Source organism: Zootermopsis nevadensis, unplaced genomic scaffold (genome assembly GCF_977971745.1).
Source record: "Zootermopsis nevadensis isolate Lab colony 2312 unplaced genomic scaffold, Znev_1.0 Znev_ptg000007l, whole genome shotgun sequence".
In the NCBI taxonomy this organism is placed as follows: domain Eukaryota; kingdom Metazoa; phylum Arthropoda; class Insecta; order Blattodea; family Termopsidae; genus Zootermopsis; species Zootermopsis nevadensis.
Window position 1 is genome coordinate 6,301,632 of NW_028259139.1, and position 23,463 is coordinate 6,325,094.

The 23,463-nt window shown below is 40.9% G+C and overlaps 1 protein-coding gene across 7 annotated transcripts in view; it reads left to right on the forward strand.

Annotated features, from left to right (window-relative positions):
- The first annotated feature begins 6,451 nt into the window (after positions 1–6,451).
- Positions 6,452–23,463, forward strand: part of Calx (sodium/calcium exchanger 3) — a 71,732-nt gene continuing 54,720 nt past the window's right edge. For 2 of the 7 annotated variants that reach the window (XM_022057231.2, XM_087344114.1), the window contains exon 1: positions 6,455–8,504. In XM_022057231.2, the coding sequence (XP_021912923.2) occupies positions 6,784–8,504 (1,721 nt within the window). In that variant the 5' untranslated portion in view covers positions 6,455–6,783. Of the gene's footprint in view, positions 8,505–23,463 lie in introns of all 7 variants that reach the window. The other 5 variants (XM_087344110.1, XM_087344111.1, XM_087344112.1 and 2 more) reach the window with 4 other exon arrangements.

Consider the following 23,463-nt stretch of genomic DNA (forward strand, 5'->3'; position numbering starts at 1 on the left):
AGCACACATGAGATACAAGAAATGTGCTTAAAAATTTTATGCGGAAAGATTTTTGAATGCGGTTACTTAGAAAATCTAGAAGGATGTGACAGCGTAATACTGAGGTGGATTTTATGGAGATAATTAGTGAAAATATGCTGTGGCTGGAAATGGCTAAGGATCGCGTCTAGAAGCGGGCTTTGGTACATGGAATTTGTTAGTTTCTTGACTATACTATTCCAGCATTAGCCTGGATGTGTTAAGGACACCCACGAAAAACTTCGGAATGAAGACTCTAATGTAATAGGAATTGTGACCAAATAGAAGCATCTATAGTATGTACAAGTCAATCGAAAGGTAGCATCGTCCTGACGTCCGGAAAATTTGGAGCTTTGTGATATTTCTTACGATAGCTTCGAAATTACGTTATTTTCATAATTATCGTTGACCGTGAACATATAAATTCTGTGAGATTTGAGGTTTTAATGGCGACGAGCGTCAAGATAACTGCCTTCTGGGATGCTTCACTGTGCAATCTGGTAAAAATTTACCGACGTTTCAGAGGTGCTCTGTGCCTCCGTCATCAGGACCCTGGTGAAACTTCTCCATAATACACGGTGCAACTTCCAAGAAGACAGTTATCTCAAGTAGGTCCTGATGTCTTCCCTTTAGGAAAATATTTACTGAGCGTGCGCAGAACCTCATATCAGTTCCCTTCAATATTGCCTCGTCAGTTCGTGTGTGTTCTGTGTGGCAACAGAAAATGTGAGGAAATGAACTGGAGGACATCGGCGGTCCGCAGACTGCGAACCTTTGGACTCTGCGATTTAATTCTGAGTTGTATTTAGTCTAGTTAGATTAAGGAGCGGTGATTTTATCTCGAATGAGATTAACGTATTTGAGACAAATATTGGCATTTTTACATCCCGCTGTTTGCAATGGTCTGTTCCTCTGTTAACTTTACGAAAGCAAAATTTTGTATTTAAGGTCCCTAGAACAGAACAGCTGATCTCACCTCTACCATCGCCGAGGTCTCTGATGACTGTATGATTCCATTCACACTCCTACACTACTTCACCATGACGTATACTGGCGGTCACAACTTTGTCTTTACCTAACCAGGATATCTAATGAGGTTTAAAGTTCTCACGACGACCAATTCTAAGATGACTGTCTTCAAAGTTTCTGTTAGAAACAGGACGTTCGGCGCAACGCCCCACAAGACAGTCATCTTCGAATCCCACCCACCCCACCCCACCACTATCCCACCCTTATCTCACCAGAAGCCGCACTGCGGCACGCATTGTACGGGACAGTTTGGTCAGTCCCTGGACGGAATCTGAGAATGAGCTGGATTTTCGAAAACTCTTGTGGGTCGAATATTATGCAGCAGTTTTGTGCTAGGACCACGCAGACGTGGTGAACCTATTTTCGAAGTACAGTCTGTCAGAGAAATGATTTGACCTTGAAACAGAAATACTTGTTACAGAGATATTTACAAGTTGGTGCGGGAAATATCCACCAGATTATCTAAGATAAGCATCCACCCGAAATTTTGTTGCCAGTCGGTGTGTTGTTATCTTTCTTTTTTGGGTATTTTCTCGTCAGGATAAACATTTCTAAGAGCCTAGCGAACAGCAGCAATCGATTTCGATGCGAAGTAGTGTTCGAGAGTGAAGACACCATGTTCGCACCTGCAAAGCTTTTGCGCAGATGGTGTGAGCAGCGGCCTAGCAACAAGAGTGACCTTTACTCGCGTGTTACCGGGCAAACTGGTAGAATGTTATACAGAGTGGACCTGATTCTGCTTCTTCTTTTTTTTTGGTACCGTAGCACGTGAACGTTATTGGGTTGCGTTTTAAATGGTGCACTGCGTACGTACGGTGTTTTTGTAGACAAATGGATAAGGCAGTCCAATTGAATTTTCATAACTTTGCCTGAGAAATAAGCTTTGTAACGCAAGGGAATGTTGGACCCTTTGATGCAAGGATAAACAGAGGATTGAAGCAGCAGGAATAAGGAACTTATCTGAAGTTAATAAAATCACCGATTATGTTAAGGAACAGTGGGTATAAGTGAGAAGTCTGGATGCCAGACAGCGGAGAAAAGAAACCACAGATCTCGTGGAAAGCAAGACTTTGGAAGACCACGAATGAGAGTCATTGAACTGCTTTTGTAACCTCAGAAAGTGTCTAATCCCGTATCATTAACTGAAGTGAATGGAGATGTTAGTGTATCTAAGTAGATGACTCTTACGTTAACCCATTCAAGGCAGGACACGGCGTATCACACACTCACAACGAAGTTGCAACTGTAAACAAAAATGTCTGTATTATTGTACTCCGCTGAGAATTTTTATGTTGCGGATAGCGTGTAATCAGGAACAAAGCGTTCTGTCTTCCCCGACCTTCAATTGTGTATGTTTTTAGTATTCACATTCCATTTTTTATATCAAAATAAAGTTTTTCATTTGACTACGATTCCCAGTTCTTTACAAAGTGATCAAGAAGTCACGCAACCCATTCTTAATACATGTTCTTTGTGTCAAAAAAATAAATTACATTAAAATCAGGAAAAAAATATTATATTAAATGTGGGGCATGTCCACCACGTTCACAGACGCGTGCGTTTGTTCTTTTCCTCAAGTTTGACGTAGCCTAAAGAAGAATATCTGAAGTGATGTTTGAAATACACATCACTCAACTGTTTTGGCTATCAACGTATCCACCCACTTACGGTGGTACCGTGATTCATCGCTGTACACAACTTAATCTAAAATGTGTATACTCACGGATGAAGTAGTTTCTCCTAACCAAGTTCCTTGTGATCGAGGGTGACATGTGCACGACATGGACCAAGTTTTGAAACATTTGTGGCCTTGTGACGTCATCTGGTCTTGACTTCATGTCCCAGACAGTATTGCCAATTGTCTATTTTTTCAGATTCTTCAATTAAATTTTTGTGTGCACTTTATATTTCCCACGATCGCCCTGCCTATCTTTTCCTGCTTGATTTGGTCAACCCTGATTATATTTGGGGAAGAGTAGAGATTATTAGGCTTCTTATTATGCAGGCTCTCTGCTTTTAATATGCTATTGTATTTTCAGTCACTTGTTTTGACCTGATGGGTTATTTTAAACAGCTTTTGAGGCAATGCAAGTTGTAGTTGGCTAATGTTTGCGGGTTCTTCTCTCAAGATGAGAGATCAAATTTTGAACCCATATAACACAACAGGTAAAATGTAAATGGATACAGAACTGAGCGTTCATGTTAACCATGCTAGCTGGGCTAACATGCTTAATATAAACAATAATCTTCTGACTTGGCCTATATTCTGGATACGAGACGCGAATGTCTTCTGGGTTGCACCTACCTTTCAGAGTTAGTAATTTTCTACCAGAATACGCGGCCATCATCGGACTCACCGCCGTGAGAACCTCAAATTCTCACAAATAATGTTTATTGATTTGTTTTAAAAAATATAGAAATATGATTATACAATTTACGTACGAAATCAAGGCTGTTGTAATAGCTGTAAAGTAGAAATCACACATCGGATATAATTTTTGGACTTCAACCCTTTCCCTGGCACCAGAAAAGTTTTGATTTATATTCGATAAATTTTTGTTATTTCTACCCAATTGTCTTACTACGTGACTCATAAATACGATTCAGTGACACTGCATGATTCACGAACAAATTATTTGATATTTGTAACAGTAGCGTCAGCGATTGTCTAGTGCGCATACGTAATGGTGTAAAGGGATGTTCAGGCTTAGGAGTGGCGCTATTATTCCATGAATTATCCAACGAACAGTGGAGCAGTGCTCTTTGAGAAACTGGTGATCGAATACGTAGCCAAGAATTTCTCCGCCTTTTATAGAAAAAATTTTCATTACCGTCTTCACAGATTCATTCATTATCCATCCGATATCTGTTGGCAGAACTGTAAATTACAATTACCCAGTACAAATAATCGATAACGTTTCGAACAATTTTTCCACAGAATAATACAGAAAGGATTCTGCAATTTGCAACACAGTGTGTTATACGTGGCTGAGTAAATCTTATTGGCCTTGCTGTTAATTTATTGCAAATGGAAATTATCTACTACATTTTTTTTCACAATGCACAGTCCTGACAATTCACTGGCCACATCAAAGTTAAATTTCCCAATTTCACCAACAAAATATGGCGTAGCTCAAGCCAAACTCTTGTTTGTGCTCTATGTTCAGTCTTCGTAACATGAAATCGCGGCCTCATGGAAGGATAGGCTCACGAACATGACTTCACATTGTGCATTCATGTTATGCCTGAAAAGAAATCATGAAAATAATTGTCCGACCCCACTCCAGTCACTGATGTCACTAATTGTATATGCAGCGAGTGGGACAGTGCGTGTTTCCTCCCAGCTGAATCAGTTCTCATACTCGTCATCGCTACTACATCGATATTTACGTCATAACACGTGTGGCTATCATCGCGTCATCCAGATACTCCCCTCTTACGTCATACAGTTAGTGGGACACTTTTCGTAACTGCCCGCTCCCAGAAGTAGTTCGAAGTAACGCCTTAGAAACTTTGCATCCGATGTCAAACGCCAAAATAAGGTCAGATGTTCTTAGAGGGTCGTTGAATAATTCGAGGAATGCTGGAATTTAAGTATCCAGGGAAACGTGTATTAATGATGTATAAGTCAGGGAAGATTGTAAATAGATCGGGCTTAATTTGGGCTGGACTGAAAGTGCGTCGGCTTTATATATGGTGCGGGTAACATATTTCAAGATAAACTTTGGGCCCGGACTAAGTCGGGCCGAATAGTCCTCGTGACGGGTCGGGTGAAATGCTGATAAGGTCCCTGCGTACCTCCAATGTGAGTGGACCAGGTAACTTCAACCGAGTATGTCGTACGAGTGTGCTAGGCAATCAGAATTGCGGTTGTGGATTTACAACAAGGAAGGGGGCATGAATATCTGCTCCACTGGGTTGCAGGAATGTCCTGTACATTTCTAAAAACGTTTAATGAGCAACTTGTTTCAGACATTTATAATTTGTCTTTAGCTCGCTTTACACTGTAACCAAAAATCAGGACGTACAACATTTTTGTATTTATTTTTAATGTCAGGTGTGAATAGGCCCTCAGCACTGAAGTTCATTGTAATGACGTTTTCTCTGTTATTTTTTCACTTTTATCCATCTTAGATCAAAATATTGCCTTCATAACTTTGTCGTGAAGACTGTGGCAGTTTTATAATAGCTTTCTTTTAACTTGGGTAATGACCAAGGCTTATTGTTTCCTCCGAGTTTCTTCGAACGAGCATTGAACCCTCAAGTGTTTACATTACCCTGATATACAAAGTCGAACTCATTGACCGACGGCTTAATTACCGTCTCTTCCCAAACATGGAACCATCGTCTGACGTCACATGACAACTGAAGATAGTTCACCGGCTCAGTCTTTTAAGTTTTTGCTGTGTGGTACACCGGAACGTCAATCGACCAGAACACGAGATAGTTTATTTTTGTTGTTACAAAGATCTTTACTGCTGGTTCTGCCCGGGTCTAGCTTGACGTCGGAGCAAAGAAATTAAAAATGCGGTGGGTAAGAAGTATTCGGGAAGGGGGGGCCAGTGTTGTTGTCCTCATGCCCTTATCCCGCGTAGAATGCCAACTTCGTAGAGTTATATTCATGATCGCAGATTCCTACGTGAACAACGGAGTGTTTATTTTTGTTACAAGGTTCTGTGTTTTAAATAAAAGAAAACATTTTACTTCGGTGAGACAAAAGTGCATAAAATTTGGTTTGGTCGTTTTACTGACGTATGACGCCCAACATTTGTTCCACCGGAATATAAATACGAGAATTGCGATTTCTGACAATGATGATGAATATAATGCCTAAATGTAGGTACTTGGCCCTTTCATTAGCAGATGTGAGCAAGGTCAAGTGTTGTAATTTACCTTCACTTTTGTTGCTTGTCAAGTTTTAAACGAGGAATCAAAACAGAGAGCATGAAGTGTGGTACAGACAGACACGTTAAGATCTCTTACCTGTTCTTTCAGATTTTCAGTTGTGAAAAAAATAGTACCGATACGTCGTAAAACGTTCTTATGTTGGGTTTTAAGAAATGCAAATAAAAATGCGTTCTTTGATTTTTAAAAAGGAAATAATTCTTAAATTTATTGAACCTTTTGCAGTTTGTAAACCTGAGACTTTTAAGTCTAGCTGCATCATCGAACAGAGTTTCTTTGACACTACAAGCCAGAAATGAACTGAATTGGATGTTCGTTCATTAAAAGTTTTCTTGCACTCTGTCTAAGCATTTTCTTTCTTTCTCATTTCTTTATTCCTTCTCCTTAATTTTCCACTTCTTCGCTGCTTTCATTATTCCGTATTTACTTTCTCTCTTTCTCCTGCTGTGTCCTAAGGCTGTACCCAGACGTCTTGCTCCATTTAAAAAGTGTGGTCGGGCGCATGACGACATTGTGGACGGTTCCACCCAGCAGAAGGTCCGCGCCAACACCGGGTGTTGGGATCGTCCTGCAGCGTGGGCACACATTCATAACATGACGTCTTTTTTAGACGTTGTTCAGTCGAGCGTTACACGCGTTAATGCCGATGTCTGTGCGCTCCTCGGAGTCCGAAGAAAAGGCAGCAGTGGCGTTGAGTGAGTGCGTTGAAGCAGCGGACTTGCGCCGAGGCTCGGTCGTAGCGACGAGGTGGGGTCTCAGTAGCTGCTAGACCAGCAGCGCGTGTGCCGGACGGTAGAGGATGTTGTGACGTGCACGGCTTCCTACGGAATCATGGCGGCGTCGGCTGCCGCAGCTGTCTTACTGCTAGCACTGGGGTTGCAATGTTGCGAGGCCTCCAAATCGGGTAATTATACGCAACAGTGCCAAGATGGACTTCTCCTTCCGGTCTGGTTGCCCTCGGACAATCTTAGCGTCGGCGACCGAATCGCCCGAGGGCTTGTTTACTTCTTCGCCATGCTGTACCTCTTCATTGGCGTGTCTGTCATATCAGATCGTTTCATGGCCGCCATCGAAGTCATAACGTCGCAGGAGAAGGAGATCGTCGTTCGCAAGAAGAGTGGCGAGAAGCAAATTCTAGTTGTGAGAGTGTGGAACGAGACTGTGGCCAATTTGACCCTCATGGCTCTCGGGTCTTCCGCTCCGGAAATTCTTCTTTCCATTATAGAAATATACGCGAAGAATTTTGAGGCAGGTGACTTGGGGCCGGGAACCATAGTTGGTTCCGCTGCCTACAACCTTTTTATTATCATTGCTATTTGCGTGATGGTGATCCCAGACGGGCAGGTACGAAAGATCAAACATTTGCGGGTGTTCTTCGTGACTGCCACGTGGTCAGTGTTCGCGTACGTGTGGCTGTACCTCATCCTGTCCGTCTTTTCCGTCGGCGAGGTGGAAGTGTGGGAGGGTCTGCTCACCTTCTTGTTCTTCCCGGCCACAGTCGGGACGGCCTACATTGCAGATCGGCGACTCCTAATCTACAAGTATCTGCACAAGGACTACCGTATGAACCGGCACGGCGTCATCGTGCAGAGCGAGGGGAACGTGGAGTTGGCCAACAAGATCAATCACGTCGACGGCGGTCTCAAGTCTCTGGAGGATGAAGCTGAGAGTGAGGAGGTCCGAGAGTTTGAACACAACCGTCGTCAGTACATCAATACCCTGCGGGAGTTGAGGAAGAAGTATCCGGCGTTGGACCTGGAACAGCTAGAAATCATGGCTCAGGAGGAAGTCCTGAATAAGGGCCCAAAGAGTCGCGCATTCTATCGCGTCCAGGCTACGCGGAAGATGGTGGGCGGTGGCAATATCATGAAAAAGATTCAGGAACGCGCTCAGAGTGACCTGTCAGAGGTCAAAGCTCAGCTGCAGCGCGAGGAGGATTCCGGTACGAAGGTTTACTTCGACCCTGGTCACTACACCGTCATGGAGAACGTGGGAGAGTTCGAGATGCGTGTGGTTCGTGAGGGCGGCGACATCAATCAGGTCGTTATGGTCGATTACGCCACGGAAGACGGCTCTGCTAATGAAGGCTCCGATTATATCGGCGCCCGGGGAACTCTAGTCTTCCGCCCTGGCGAAGTTTATCAGACGTTCCGTCTTCAAGTTATAGACGACGACGTCTTCGAAGAGGATGAGCATTTCTACGTTCGTCTCCGTAATCTGAGGACGGGCCAGTCCAATGGCGATGCTGCTCCGTCGCCGATTCGACGTCTTTCTTCAAAACCCCTGCCTCCGCCGCCGGCCCCACAGCTGGTCAGTCCTTCACTCGCCACCGTCATGATCCTGGATGACGATCACGGAGGAGTGTTCGCCTTTCCCGAGAAGGACGTGGAGTTAGTGGAGTCTGTGGGTCAGTATGAGCTCCGGGTAGTGCGATGCAGCGGGGCCCGGGGTCGAGTCGCCGTCACGTACTTCACGGAGGATGGAACGGCGAAGGCCGGCAAGGAGTACGAGGTCGCGCGCGGACAAATTGTCTTCGAGAACAACGAGTCGGAGTAAGTAGTTTGACGCCATTGCTGCGGGCCGGTCCCAAAGTGTTCCATCCCCACACTGTGAATCATCTGTTCCGTGGGACTTTCATGGGTCTGATGGCTGTCTTCAGGGACTTTGCGCCGTGTATTCTGGTAGATACTGACCGACGTTCCAGACGTACTTATCATCAAGAATGGCTATGGTACACAGTAAGTATTGCCGAAACGTCGGAAAAAATCTGCTGAAGTACACGGCGCTATATCGCAGAGGACAGCCATCTTCCAGGTTTTGTTGACAAATAAATTTGACAAAAAAATCAATCTAAGTTTTGGTTATCGGATAGTGGTATGAGCATCAAGTTTTGGAAATGCGTACTCTTCGGAGTACACCAAGTTTATAAACATTTTCTTTACGCCACATGACGGGCGATGACGTTACCAGGGCAACGAAGTGAATAATTACAAATGTTGTATTCAAGGCTGTTATTACAAGTGTGTTGTAACAATGTGATGACTTGTAGGCGCATATGGGAGGGCTCTTAAGATGTTACTGGGTTTTAAGTTATCCCAAAGCGTACAGAGCACCTGAATGTGCATGCCAACTTAAGTATGTTTAGTAAACTGGGTAAGATAGGCAAATAGCGCATTCAATAACACTTGACCACATAGTGAGGTTTCCTGTGACGTAGGCTGCATAGGATGATTACATGACCTGCTGATCGGAGTCTGTGGATAGAATCGGTGGTGATTTGTTACTTTTCAATAAATACGTTTTGACACAAATTAATTCACCTTAATCGATTTTTTAAAAATAGAACACATGCCCAATTAACTGAACAGTGATTAATGGGGTCGGTGGTATTAACACGAGCGGTTTGGAATGGACCCTGTAGCAGAATTTGTGTGTTTAACCTAAATTTAAAGGCCACATAGGATTTTGTAGAAACTTGTTCCCGTAAAACAAATATCAGTCCACGGATGTCTTTTGTAATTTCGCGGATTAAAATTTAAATCGCTAAACTTTGTTTTTACAATTGACTTGATAAAGGAGGTACACTCCGCGACTGTAATCTTGAGACTTGCGGGGTGAGGAGGTGGGGTAAAGGAGGGAAGATAGCGTCTGCCTTTAACGCTACGGACTTCCTGCATTCCGTGCAAGTCTCAAGATTACAGTCGTGGACTGTAATTTACTTCTGTCCGTGGTCATTGTTTGCTTCTATCCGTCATGAGTTATTTGTAGGCCGCATGTCATTAATCTGTAAGCTGTATGAGAGCCAAGCTTCCCGTAGACGCGCCCCTCTGTCCCAGTCAAACTCATTAATTGCACTGAATTTCGTGATTTTATTCTGTCACCTTTTTATTTTCTTACGTTTGGCTGTGGAATTGAAATAGGGCCTCCAACGATGTGCTAAACTTTATGTTAAATGGGGCAATGGGCATAAACACTTGTGGAGCGTTCAGTTAACCGTATTAACACAGCTTAACACTTTAAAAACGATAAATAAATAAGTCTTTATGTCTTACTTTCGTGGTTCATTGATACTCCGTACGCTGTAACACAACAGACCCGATCGGATAAAATGCATCTTTAGCCAGGCGCTCGCCACGAGTGTAAGCCTGAACCAGCTGGCTGCAGCTGGTCAACGATGTATTTTATCTGATTGTTTCTGCTATATTCCAGTGTGAAATACCACCGAACTATGAAAGCAAGACGGTCTATTATTTTTCGTTTTACAAAGTGTTAGCCGCACTAACACGGCCAACACTGTTCACGTGAACTTTCCACCCCTGGTTAAAGACAAGGGTGGGTCGATATTAACAAGTGTCTTTAAGCAAGACATGACGAAGTGTAAATTACTGTCAGACGCCGAAGGCTGTATTCATTGTCTGCAGTTGAAAGCCCACGATTAATTTCGGAAGGGGGAGGGAGAATCCGATGAAAAGGGATTTATAAAAACTGTCTTGTTTCCTTCTTAATTTTGTTCCGCTCCGTGACGTTCATTTGTTGGCTTAGATACACGTGATTGCCTCGTTTTATTTATTTGTGGTTCATTTAACAACGCAGTCTGTGGCTGAGATTATATGACATCGAATGATAGGACGATTAGTGAATAATGAATTGGAAAGGATGTGAAAGGAAGCTGTCATGGTCTGATCTTCCGTTCTCATTATTGCTTTTCTTTAAACTGTGACGTGATACAAAAATTTTTAAGTTCATATTGCAGTGAGAATGCATGAATTAATGTTAAAGATTTCAGTCATGTTCCAAAAGCATTTTTCGCTGGTGCAGTCAATTCGAGGACGAGGTATAAACCATGAAATTAATGATTTTACTTTTTTCCTTTAAATTTTGGGCCTGTTTAAATGACACACACTGACTGTAATAGCATCCTAAGCTGTGCGCATTTGTGTTCCGTTCTTCCTATATACAAGAATCAGCGGCTTATTTGCATACTGTTTAACGACGCTGTAACCGTTCCATAGATGGAACGCAGCGATAAAGAAAGGAAGAGTGTTTCTTGTCTTATTAAATAATGGCGTATCAATTACATACACCAAAAAGACGATGGCCCTGAAGGATGGAGAAAGTTACATAATTAACTTAATAATGTGCAGCGTGTACAAATACATGGGGAAATTTTTATTGGAACGACGTGAAGAAAAAAATTCTTGTAATGATGTTATTAAAATGGATCAGAAATTCATTGTCAGGATGTGCACTGAATTCATATGGCTTAGGGCAGGGGCCAGTGGCAGAATCTTGTGAACCTTCAGGGTTCCGTAGAAGGTGTCGGGGGAGGAGGGACCTGATGTCTGTCTCCTCCTGACGAACTCTGGTGTTTGATGTCTGTTCCTTTGTAGACAGGGAAACGTCGGGTGTTCGTGATAGGATGACTCATTATTCTGTCTGGCTTCACAGTATGTGGAGCATACCGACCAGGCAAGGTAAAATGTCACGACGGGTTTCCCCGATTGTTTACATTTCTTCTATCGCTTCTTGTTTCTATGATGCACATTCTCATTGTTTTTATTTCTGTTTTGACTGTGATGTTACTACAAATTATACATAAATGTTTTCGCAGCTGTAAATCTTTGGTACTAAGGATGCACTAAGGCAGGAAGCTAGCCGGTTATCACAGCGATAACGCCAGTATCAGTTTATTCGTCGCTCATTATTTGCTGTCTTGTTTTTCTCTTCGTGGTTTCCTCTTGTCCGTCTGTCCATCATACTTGCGGCTATGTTGCCATCTTCAGGTGAATGTGTAGTGGTTGGGCGTTTTTGTAAGTCTTAAATAGGGCAGGCTGTAATGATAAATACTCATCGCGTTGATGATGGAGGCAGCAGTTACCTCTGAAACGTCGGTAAACTTGTACATAGACTTCACGGCAGCAGACAGCCAACTTCGGACTAACATCCATGAGAACCTTAAGTCATACAGTGCATTTACTAGCTGTGTATAGTCCCGTAGGTGTAAAAGTGGGACAGTTTGGAAGGAATATTTCCCTGGCCATAAATATAATTCTTTTTGCGTCTGATTCGAAATCCAAAGATTATCAGCCCTCGTTTGTCTTGTCGTACACGTGTCTTGCTCAACCGATAAGGACATGAATTATGATGTAATTTACACAGCGTCTAGAAGGCGTGGGTGGTTGAAGCGAGGCTCCAAGTAGATATCGTAATATTCCTCAGTTATATGAAGTCACTGTTGATGCAGTGTCTGAAAATAGGTCACCGCTACTTTCAAATTCCACCATAAATATTTATGCTTTCATTCTTTGTCGACATGGAAGACCTAGATATAGATGGGGAGGGCATTAGAGTGGTTGTTAACGAGGTAGGTTTAGATTGGTTATGTAGGAAGAGACCGAATGGCTTTCTTGCTCAGTTTGATTTCGGTTTATGCTTTTCGCACAAGAAAACTCATAAAGTGGTGGGCGGAGAAACTTTTGTTGGCGTCAATTTGCAATGAGTCAGTATTGTTAGAGACTGGTATTTGGTAGCTGAGTGTAACAGCGGGAGGATTTGGAGAGGTAGATGTTCCTCTCGTAGAGATGAAGAAGGTGTTCTGAGTATATTACTAAAATGTTCGGAAACAAGTGAAGGCAGCAGTTTTTAATTTTAAAATGATGTATTTTTAACGAAGAGGTAGCTTACAAGAGAAATCTAGGAAATACATGTTTGCAATTAGATCGTAACCGTGAGAATAAAATCAATAATATATTATTAAAAATTGGGAAAGGGAGCAGAACTATAGGAATTACAAAAAACAAAAATTGTATTTTAAGAGAATAGCATAATTGGAAAAAATTATATTAGAGTCGTGGATCACAAAATCCCGATTCTGGATGGACAAAATCTTCTGTGTAGAGAACTGAGCCCTTTAAATGATCGATTGATATGAAAGTAGTATTATCAGGAGTCTCCGAATTTTGAATTTTTTTACGATGAGAAAACTTTAATCGTATTATCACGGTGATGAAATCAAGGATGAGGTGATAGAGGCATGTAGCGTCGAATGGGGGAATATTTGCAAAATCTTAATCGCAAAACACGTGTAGGGACGAGACCACTTGGAAAACACATGGTGATAACATTAAAATGGATCTGAAAGCAATACGGAGTGGGGTTGTGAACTGCATTTAGCTGATTCAGGACAGAGCCCATAGACGGGTTGTTATGAACACGAAAATAAAGCACCTTGTTTGCAATATAAAGCTTGAAATTCGTTACTAGCTAAGCGACTAATTTTTTCTGAGAGTTGTAGTCAATGCTTTGAGTGAGTTATTGACCTAGTAAACTTGTTCAGTTAGAAGTTGACTTCAGTGTTGTAGTCCTTTGCATTTTTACGTCAGCAACTTACGTCATTCGATATTATTAAGTTAAAAGTATGGCTTCCATGTGCCTGTGTGCAGTGGATTTCGTACATAACGAGGAATATTCACTAGTATACTTTGTACCCAGTCCTGAGCCAGGCTAATCCTGTCAATATTCTCACTCACTACTTATTTAAGATCCATTTTAATATTATCTCTTAATCTGTGAGTACGTATTCCAACTGGTCTCCTTCCTTCAGGTTTCCAGACTTAAATTTTGTATGCATTTCTCTGTCCGATGCGTGATACGTGCCCGGCCCGTCGGTTTTTTTTTTGATTTGATCACTATGATAGTTGGTGGAGTACAGATTTTGAAGTTCTTCAGTATGCTTTTTTCCAGCCTTCTGTTTCTTCTCACTTGAACCCAAATATACTTCTCCTTACTTATTTTACAGACGCAATTAGGGTTATTGCCTTACTGGAGAGATCAACTTTAACAACCACATGAAACAGGAATTAAAACAAAGGTTTAGTATATTTTGAATACCTAATCCCTGAATTAGTCGGTATTAATGAAAAAATATGTAGGTTGGATAATGGGCCCTGGGAATTGAGGAGAACGAAAACAAAGACTCACCAAGGTCAATTACGATGCCCAAATTGAAAGCAAAGAAGAAAAACCAAGAAAGCCAAACATGATTCTTAACGTTGATATTACTGTAACACCTTTTCAGATTAAATATTTCGCTTTGTTATAGACCCTTCTGTTGAAAACCCTATTAAATATGAAAGGGATGCCATTACGTTACTTGACATCTCGCTGGGACGAGGTTCTGCGAACAAAATGCGAGTTTAGGGGGCAATGTAATTGACTGTGTGGGACCAGCTCCTGCTGGCATTTGATTAAGGTGATACAGAAAATGTCCGTGAAACCAACTTCCTACATTTACGTCGCACTACGTATGTGCGCTGTAAATATTTTATTTGATGTAGTAGATGGCTTAGTCTCGAGATGTAGTCGATTGGTATCATAGAAACTGCAGATGGTGGTTCGGCCTGGAAAAGATCGGTGCTATAGTCTGTCCAAGAGGTGTATGTACCAAGTACCAACAGCACACTGAGAACATGAGTTTGAATCCCCGTGAAGGCATGGATGTGTGTCTGCGTTTTGCTTTGCTGCGATGTTTTATGTATGTTGATGTCCCGCTACGGGCCGACCCCATGGTAGAAAATTCCCTAGAAAAGCCAAGGTCTGCATAGTAATGGTTCTATAATGCAGCATAGATACTTAAAAAAATTGCCAGGGCTCCTATTCGAACTTTAACGGTGCATTTATTTTGATTTTATTTTACATGTAAGACAAAATTTAACGCTGAACCTCTGAGCCGTGTAACAATTCCTTACATTTTTGTTTTAGGTATAGTTTAGTTATATATTTATAAGATTGACTCCAGTGTTTATTATGGTTTAGAATCGTGTGTAACTTTGCTAAATGGCTTACGTAATTTTATATCCAGTCCTCACTGCATTTTATTATCGTAAACTCTTCAAGGAGCGCGAAAGACATACACCGATACCATCCACAAAATGTGTTCGTTCATCTGCTTGTTTTATTGATAGGACCTGGTAATTGTTCTACCCACGTGTGGCTATTTCTGAAGACTTTTCTGACTTGAAACAAACCGGTGTCCCCAACTCCCAGATACCGCGTCTGGTGGGTTGAAACAGCGTCAGCCATTAAAATCTCAAGGGGCAGAAATTGTTCTAATTGTTCTTTTAGTCTCAATATCCCAGGCCTAAGGCCAGTTCAGTCTCCTCTCTCAGTGTTTGTTAACCGGAGACGTGCGGGCCACTGGCGGCCTACGAGTTAATTTACGGCGGTCACGCGGACTGTATAAAGTGGTGGAGCGCTGTAAGAAAACACATGACCTTGAGTGCGCAGAAGTTTAAAATGCGTTGTGCTTATGTACTTATCACAACTTTAGAAACTAATGTTTTACAGAAGGAGATTTTCGTCGTTTCTCCTTTAGGTTTGGAGCTTTACCTCCACGCCCTCATACACTTTCATGGTATGGAACATACGCGCAGTGATACCTCTGGCAAAACACAGGCAGGTCTTAGTGAGTTTCTCTTGTAAGTTGTCTGCCACGATGTACGATGGTGCATTTTTAGATCAAGTGTTTGTACTGCTGTTTAGACACGTGTTTTTTATTGTTTGCGAGAGCCAGAGGAGAAAACTCGAATAATAAATAATCCGCTTCAATTCATGTGTATCTGTGACGATGTCGCATCAAGCGACGCTCGGGATCACATGCATAGGAGTTGGAGAAAAGAGTTTATCGACACGAAAAGTTGACAATCGATTCCTGATTTCTATTCCATGACGAATGAATGCTGTGAAGCTTGCGAAACAATGGCGTGTTTCGAGCCACGGAGTGGAACTTTTCCGGACTACGCGTTCAAAAGTGAAATGGTGCTTCGGTGTTTTTTCTTAGCTTTATCTGAGCCAGTTTATGTGATGTTCACACAATGCGAGCAGAAAAGCAGGGTCCTAAATTCGTGTTTTTATGTATCAAAGTAAACTGATAAAAAGTGATGATAACAAAAACTCTTTTAACATCCGTTACGTTGCTCTGTCTCAAAGAGTTTTTTTTAAAATTTATTTGTGGCTTATTTAACTGCGCTGTCAGGAACTGAGACTATACAGCTTTAGTTGACAGGATGATTAATGAGTAAGGGATTGGAAAGGGTGTGGAATGAGGAGCCGTGGCCTAATTTAAGGCATTATTCCGGCGTTTGTCTGGAGGTCTCCGGGCGGAGATTCGAACCCGGAACTTTCTGAATACGAAGCAGAAGTTCTAACCACTCGACCGTAACGAAATGTCATTAAATAATTTAATTATGTGGATTATTTGTAAGAAATATATAATAGAACGCATAGTTGAGTGTTTTGCAAGAGTTATAATTTGTGTTTTAACTACGTTCGGTCGTTTAACAAAATACAGAAGATGATCCGTGTCTGTGTACTCTCTGATTTCAGCAATTCCTTCGTTACTTTATTCATCTGTGCTTACAATTTTCCAGTCTGCAGTGTAATTTACGTACCATTTAATTAGGTTTGTGCTCGGTCATAAACAGTGAATGGATTATATACACCAAGAGGATGAAGATCCATTGCAAGGCTGAAGCTTTGTTGGAAAGGGCAACTTATTTAATTGAAGGACTGAATAGATCGTAAGTTTTAAACCGTGATGATGCTGATGATTAATTAGGTGTATCATCAACGGAATCTATACCTCTGTACGGTACGGTGCTGTATGTTTAGATGGTTGATGCGCTGTGTCAATAGATTTATATTGGCTATAATCTGGCTCCAAATGTGGGTACTGGCGAGCCGTTTCTCCAAGATTACTCTCCACAGAGACCGTGTTTGTGACGGGAAAAGAAAACACGCTGTCGGAAATGGAGGCTATACGATTCTTCAGAGCATTGGAAACGAGTAGAAAGCTTTACAATCCAAAAGACCACAATCGATTTATTTGCCTCAGCGAAAAACTGAAATTTAAGAAAATTGTGAGGTTGAAAAAATAGCAAAGAACTTGTTTGGGAAGACTTTGTTCTCCAAGAACCTTACTTTTCATTTCTCTTGTGTTGATCTCGTTATTTTATTTTCGCTGTCTTCGTTTCGTCTTTCCGTATTCTACGTGACAACTCTGATGATGATTTGTCCGCCTTTAGTGTTTCCTCCTCATTATGTAACCGAACAGTGAAGGTTCCAGGGCTGCTATAAGCTGTATTGTGGTCACGTTGTTTATGACTTTTGTTTTATGAGTAACGAAACCACGTTATGAAAATCATGTGGTTTAATTTTAATAGAAACGTCAGATACGCAGATTGTGTTTTATTCAGACCAATAGTTGAATGATGTGTATGGAGATATGTCACCGTGGAATATGTAGCAGATCTGATTTGGATTTATTGAACAGGAAATTTAATTGATCTGATGCCACTGTGAAACGGAACAAATAAAAAAGTAATTAAATACATCCCAGTCTTCGATAAAGTTGCATTACCAACACATAACACCGCACTTAATGTAAATATTGTCTCTAGTTCGATGGATCTGGATATGCGGCTGTCAGAAGTCAGTTCGCTTATTACGTTTCAATCACAGAGTTGTTTATTGCACGTGGGATAGTGTAACTCTGTAGAGACTCGAATTAACACCCATGTTATTTTCAGGTTCCTTTGGAAACGCTTAGATAAAATCAGAATATTGAAATTGTAAAACGTTATCCACAATTGTAATTTACTCTTAAGTTCTTGGTGATCTGTTAGTATCAGTCCCAAATATTTGAACTTTGCCACATTTATGAAGACTTTATTAGCTACAAACAGGAGTTATGTTTATAGAGATGGGGGTAACTTGCCAAATGTTCCCGTCACTGAAACCGCAAGTTTGCGGTATTTACATTGACATTCATCATTTAAAGATCGTAACAATATTGGATTGACCTCTGCACATTTCATTATAAAAGCCCGTCTCGCCATATGTTTCCGTACGTAACATATTCTTGGCTCTGATCACAGTCAGAGCCTTGCTTGCCTCTGATAATTCGCTGTTGCAGTTCTAACAGCTGAATCATTATGACAGACTCACAAAACAATCGATAATATTATAAGACTCCTGTAGCTGAAATAGCGATATGGAATGGTTCCATTCATGTCATTAAGGGTTTATATCTTAGGTATCGTGTTTGTATCTCGGTTCAGTTTACGTGGTTTTCCTAATTTTTAAGACAAACGACGTAATATGTGCACAAAAGCTACGAACAAATTTCAAATTATTACAATCTTCGTATCTCATTGGACGCTTTATGAACAATGTAGCTAGAATAGCACCAGTCAGTAAGCACGGATTGTGGCGATTGAGTGCTATCGTGTTCCACGGCAAGAATAAATCAACTCGAGAACGGATAAATCGATTTGAAATAAGTTTAATCTTTGAGACTTTAACGATTTAACAATTGTCGAACCATTTCAGATTTAATTTATTTAGTATATTTTTGAACGACCGTCTAATATAACAGCATGAAGACTTTCAGAGTTTAAATACTTGCGAAACTACGTTGCATAAACTGATTTTTTTAGCTCTGTGATGTAAACATGAACAAATAAGTTATGGATTTTAGTTTGCTTTGATAAACATTCAGTGCAGTTTTAATTAAGACCAATTGAACATCATAGTCAAAGATGACGTCATACACAGTCTTTTTGCCCTCCATTTCACGACATCTTACTTTTCACATTACGTCACAGAATTAATAATTGTAGGACAACCTAAAGGGAAGAAACACTTTAATAAAATACTGAATATTAGGGTATAATATTAAAATGAACTAGATTTGTCTGTTTCAGGATTAGGGAGCAGTGAATGCTGTTGCGAACAGTGTCATGAACCTTTAAGATCTATAAAGACAGATATTTCCATGACCATTGAGACACTGCTAGCTTTCGAAGACAAATTCTACTCCACGGAGTTGGGATTTCGGAATTTGACAGCCGGTTCATGATCAGTCTTGTTTGATAAGTTCGCATATGTCTGACTAGGAACTAAGCGGCCGGGTTTCGATCCCCATCAGGGTAAAGCGATTTTCCTTTCTAGCCTCTGCATCCGAGGCAGGCTCTGGGGTCTGCCTAGCCACCCACCAGGGGTCCTTCCCCATGGGTAAAGTGTGGCTGTCGCGTGACGCTAAGTGCTCATAACTGTCTAGTGCCATATGAACGAGTGCAGTTTTCTCTCCCTCTCCATAGGGACAGCTTTATTTTCTATTTACGGCCAGCACAAGGGGAGATTTCACAGACGCCCTCGTCGCCATAAGGCAAGTTTTACTGTTACACTACGCACTTGCCTGTGATTTATTTATACAGTGTAATTGGAATATGTTTTGTAGTGCTATGGTTGTAAACATGCCGAATAATTCGGGAACAAGTAATAACCATTTTCAAGAATGACCAAGTTTTGGGATTAAAATTACATACACTGTTGCGGAAAGGCACACGACAATAGTGAGTAACAAATTTAAAAGAAATATCACAAAGAAAACAGAAAAGCATTTTTGAAAAAAAAAAAAACATCAGCACGTGGGAATCGGATGACAAAGTCGTCTGAGCGAAATCTCACCACAGAAAATTCCTGACCTGTTTTTAAACGCGTAGAAATGTATTTGAATACAGAGTGTTGCCGTTGCAAAACAATGCAGTATTTGAAGATGGCTGCCTTCTAGGATGCAGCGTCCAACGTTTCAGACGTCCTTGCTGCCTCCATCATCAGGGCGATCGTGCTGAGGAAGGAGGCAGCAGAAACCTCTGAAACGTCAGTAAACTTCTACCAGATTACAGGGCGCAACAACACAGAAGACAGCTATCTTGGGACTCGCCACCATGAAAAACCCAAATCCTAATTACAGCATTTGACAAATATGAACGTAAAATCATTGTAAGTGTAACTCTGCTGTCTTAAATTAATTTAATGTGTGGACAGAAACATTACAGCGAGAAAAGAGCAAGGATAAGTCAGGATAAATGGGAAATCTAATTTACATTAATTTTGATTTACAGTCGAACACAGAAGACTTTTATGTCTTCAAATCGACATTTTGTCGTACATCACATTCTCTTTTAAGGCCCCTCTTTATATAATACCGTGGAACAGCAGCTTAGGGAAGACGATTTCAAGTGTTTTAAGAGTTTAAAAGGGCGACATATCTAGATGGGTTTACTTAAAGTGTGTCGTCCATAATGGATCGTGTTCTGCCCTCGCAACATGTGACCGTCTGACCTTGTGCTGCCGTGTGACCTGGTCTCAGCAGTGCTACCAATCATACAACGGAAATATCCCAATACTTGCCTTGTATATTCAGGCCTACGGTGATGTCTAACGTAACAAATGCATTGGAATTTAGACAGACTTTAGCATATTACCTGAATTTGTATGCTGGCTGCTGCCTACCAATGGAAACATAGTACGTCTGTCAATGCAGGCGGAGGAAGACGCACGTGAAAATTAACGGCCCCTGTGTTGCTAGTGATGCTTAGGAAAGTCTAAAATAGACGCTCGTATTTTGGAACCAAGCTCGTCTTTCAATTTCACTACCGGTGTCGCTGAGAGGCAAGATTAGCGCTGCTGGGACTCTACGCTTCTGCGTACTATTCATTTTTATCTCTATGAAATTGTTTTTCATCACAGGACCAACAGAATATCCGCGCTGTTACTATAGGGAAATTCGACGGATACTAACATTTATTATCGACCTTTCTTGTCCAAACGATTTTCGTAGGGCCGATGATTTGATATGTATCAGTGCCCTGGATTAAAATTTCTTCCTGCAGACCAACTGTCCTGATCGAGATTTTCTGTTTTTTCCTAAATATTTCCAGGCAAATGCTGGGATAGTATCTTCATTCAAGCCATACCACTTTTTTTCAAGAGCCTTTCAAATTAGTTATTTAATCATCTTATCGTTGAGAAGCGTATAGTCTGAGATACAGGGGCGTTAAATACGTCATTAAAAGGAAAAAACGAGGTCTGACCGAAGAACCTAGGTTTGGACTTCGCTGTGTGTATCTGATTTCAGCCTCCATAAGTCTGAAATATTTACCACATTAATATTTAGATCTTAGAAGCTTGAGTGTTGTGGTCACATGTGGCAGCCGTGCCTGCTTCAAGTGTCAAAAACATATTTAAAATTTAAAATATAATTCTGATTGCCATTGGCTTTATTTTTAAATGGAAATTGTGTACTGGTATGAAGTGCATTGTGAACTTTGACATTAAGGTCTTTAGATAAAATTCTGTGTGGATGTGAAGGCAGAAAATTTAATTTATGGTGCTTATAAAATAAGCTGTGTAGTACCAGCAAACGAACTTTTTTCTGGGGCAAACATAAAATTTCCCTTTGCCTAAGAACGACGTTGTAAGGCGTATGGATCTGTGGAGATAAATTAAAAGCACATTGACATATGCTGATGCTGGATGGTAACGTCACACCTGGCCGGTTTACCCCATGATTCTCGTTTTTCTGAGTACAGCGACGAAAAGAAATTCGTATCTCTGTCGGGAACCGAATTGCGTACGTCTAGCTTGTGGCATGTTTACTGACTGAGTTCTCCCTGATTATTTATAGTGGAACATGTTATTTTGAGCATCATCTCCTAAAAATTTTGACAGTGGAATACTTTAGCCACAAAATTACTCACCAGTACCTCTACAGTTGATTTACTTTAATTATAATGCATATAAGTTCGTAATAAAGGATAATCTGAAAGTCACGAAACCGAATTCCTGATACATGTTTCATTTGTTAAAAGAAATTACATTGAAATGAGAAAACAAACAAAAACAATGTTATGTCAAGTGTTTGAAATGTCCACCGCGTTCAGCGATGTCTGATTCAACCCGGCGAAGACTTTCAGCAGTGACTGGAAATTATTTACCAGACGAGAAACTTGTTCTGCGAGGGGAATAGGGAAATATACCCCTGAGCTCGTTCTGGAAGGTCATGCAAGAACAAGATGTCGGGCAGTGGTCGACAATGAATATTCGATACACTTCGATTGTCGAAAGACAACTGACGGAGAGCAGGTTACAACATGACGTGACCTGCGAAAGCTCTTGTATAATTACAGCCATGCTGTGTGTTTGTTAATACAATCGAATTGTATTGAACTACGACGATCAGTAATGTGAGTTGCGTGACTTTTAGATCAGCCTCTATTATAAATGGCCACACAGTATAATAGAAAAGGTATTTCATAGGTGTGTTTAAGGTTCATGCTAACTTTATTACTTGAAGATTACTGTCTTCTGGTTTGTAGCTCCATTATCATCGCCCTGATGATGGAGGCAGGCTGCAAGGACCTCTGAAACGTCGGTAAACTTCTACCAGAGTACATTGCACACAACCCAGAAGACAGCCATCTTTAAATTGAATAAGCTGTTGAATTTCACCGCAGTAAAAAGGTAGCAGAAAGTTTAAGAACACAGTTTTAAAGGAAACCGTCTGAATGAATAGATATTTTGAAACAAAAACTGCGTATTCACAGGCCTTTTGTAATGTAATTTATGTCATATTTACCTGATGAAGAATCACAGACAGGCAGTAAATAGACTTAATCAGAATGTAAACATAACATTGGATTATAAGTAAGGGCAACGGTTAAGATATAAGTAAAATATTACGTGACAAGAAAACCTTGAGGAGCTGTCTGAAGTCAACCCAACTTAGCATGTTCGAACTTACTTAAATTGTCTGTTGTTATATGGTAACATAAAGATTGTGTATGAAGGAATAGGCTAAAAGTTACCTGTCATGGTATTGAGCCACTACAGTGGAAGGTCATACGTTCGTATAGATAGTTTATAAACAGAATTAGGAGCAACGTATTTGGACATAAAAATACGAAGTCATTAGAGCACGGAGAAAATAATTTCATGATGTACTTAATAATTCAAATTCTTCTCCTAAATTTTATCTGCATTACATGAAACTCTGTTTGATTTCTTGTTTCCTTGCGCTCACAGTGAGGATAATTTAAGTGGCGAACTCCTGAGAAAATGAAGATGTTTGTCTTTCGGGTTGTTGTACCGTGTAGTTTGGTAGAATTTTACCGACGTTTCAGAGGTATTTGCTGCCTGCCTCTATCATCAGGGCGATGGGAACACATGATTAAAAAAAATACTTCTTTACATTTTGCTGTGTATGCAAATAACAGAGATCTTCAATGATCTTGAACTTATGAGACACGCTGTATATGTTCTCTGTGGCTTGTCCCGTTGGCTTGCTTCTGTAATGCGCAACGTAACTATGTTTTGTACGGTTGTTTGTTTTCCGATATCCTACAACCGGTTGGTTCTAAGGCGTTTTACCCCCTGGAGAGTTGCATGCGTTAGTCTACTTCTGAAAGAAAGGGCTCCCTTTTCTTACACCGTAAAAGCTACCTTCTGTTTCCGAAGATCAACATCCTTTGAGATTGCCTCAGTGCGTCGTTGTTATTTTGAAACATTTTGTGTTTTATAAATTCAAACGCATTAGAGATTTGGATACGAACTTATACCAACGCACCGGTTCTGAAATGTTTTTTATTTAATAACGCTATTCCATTTATA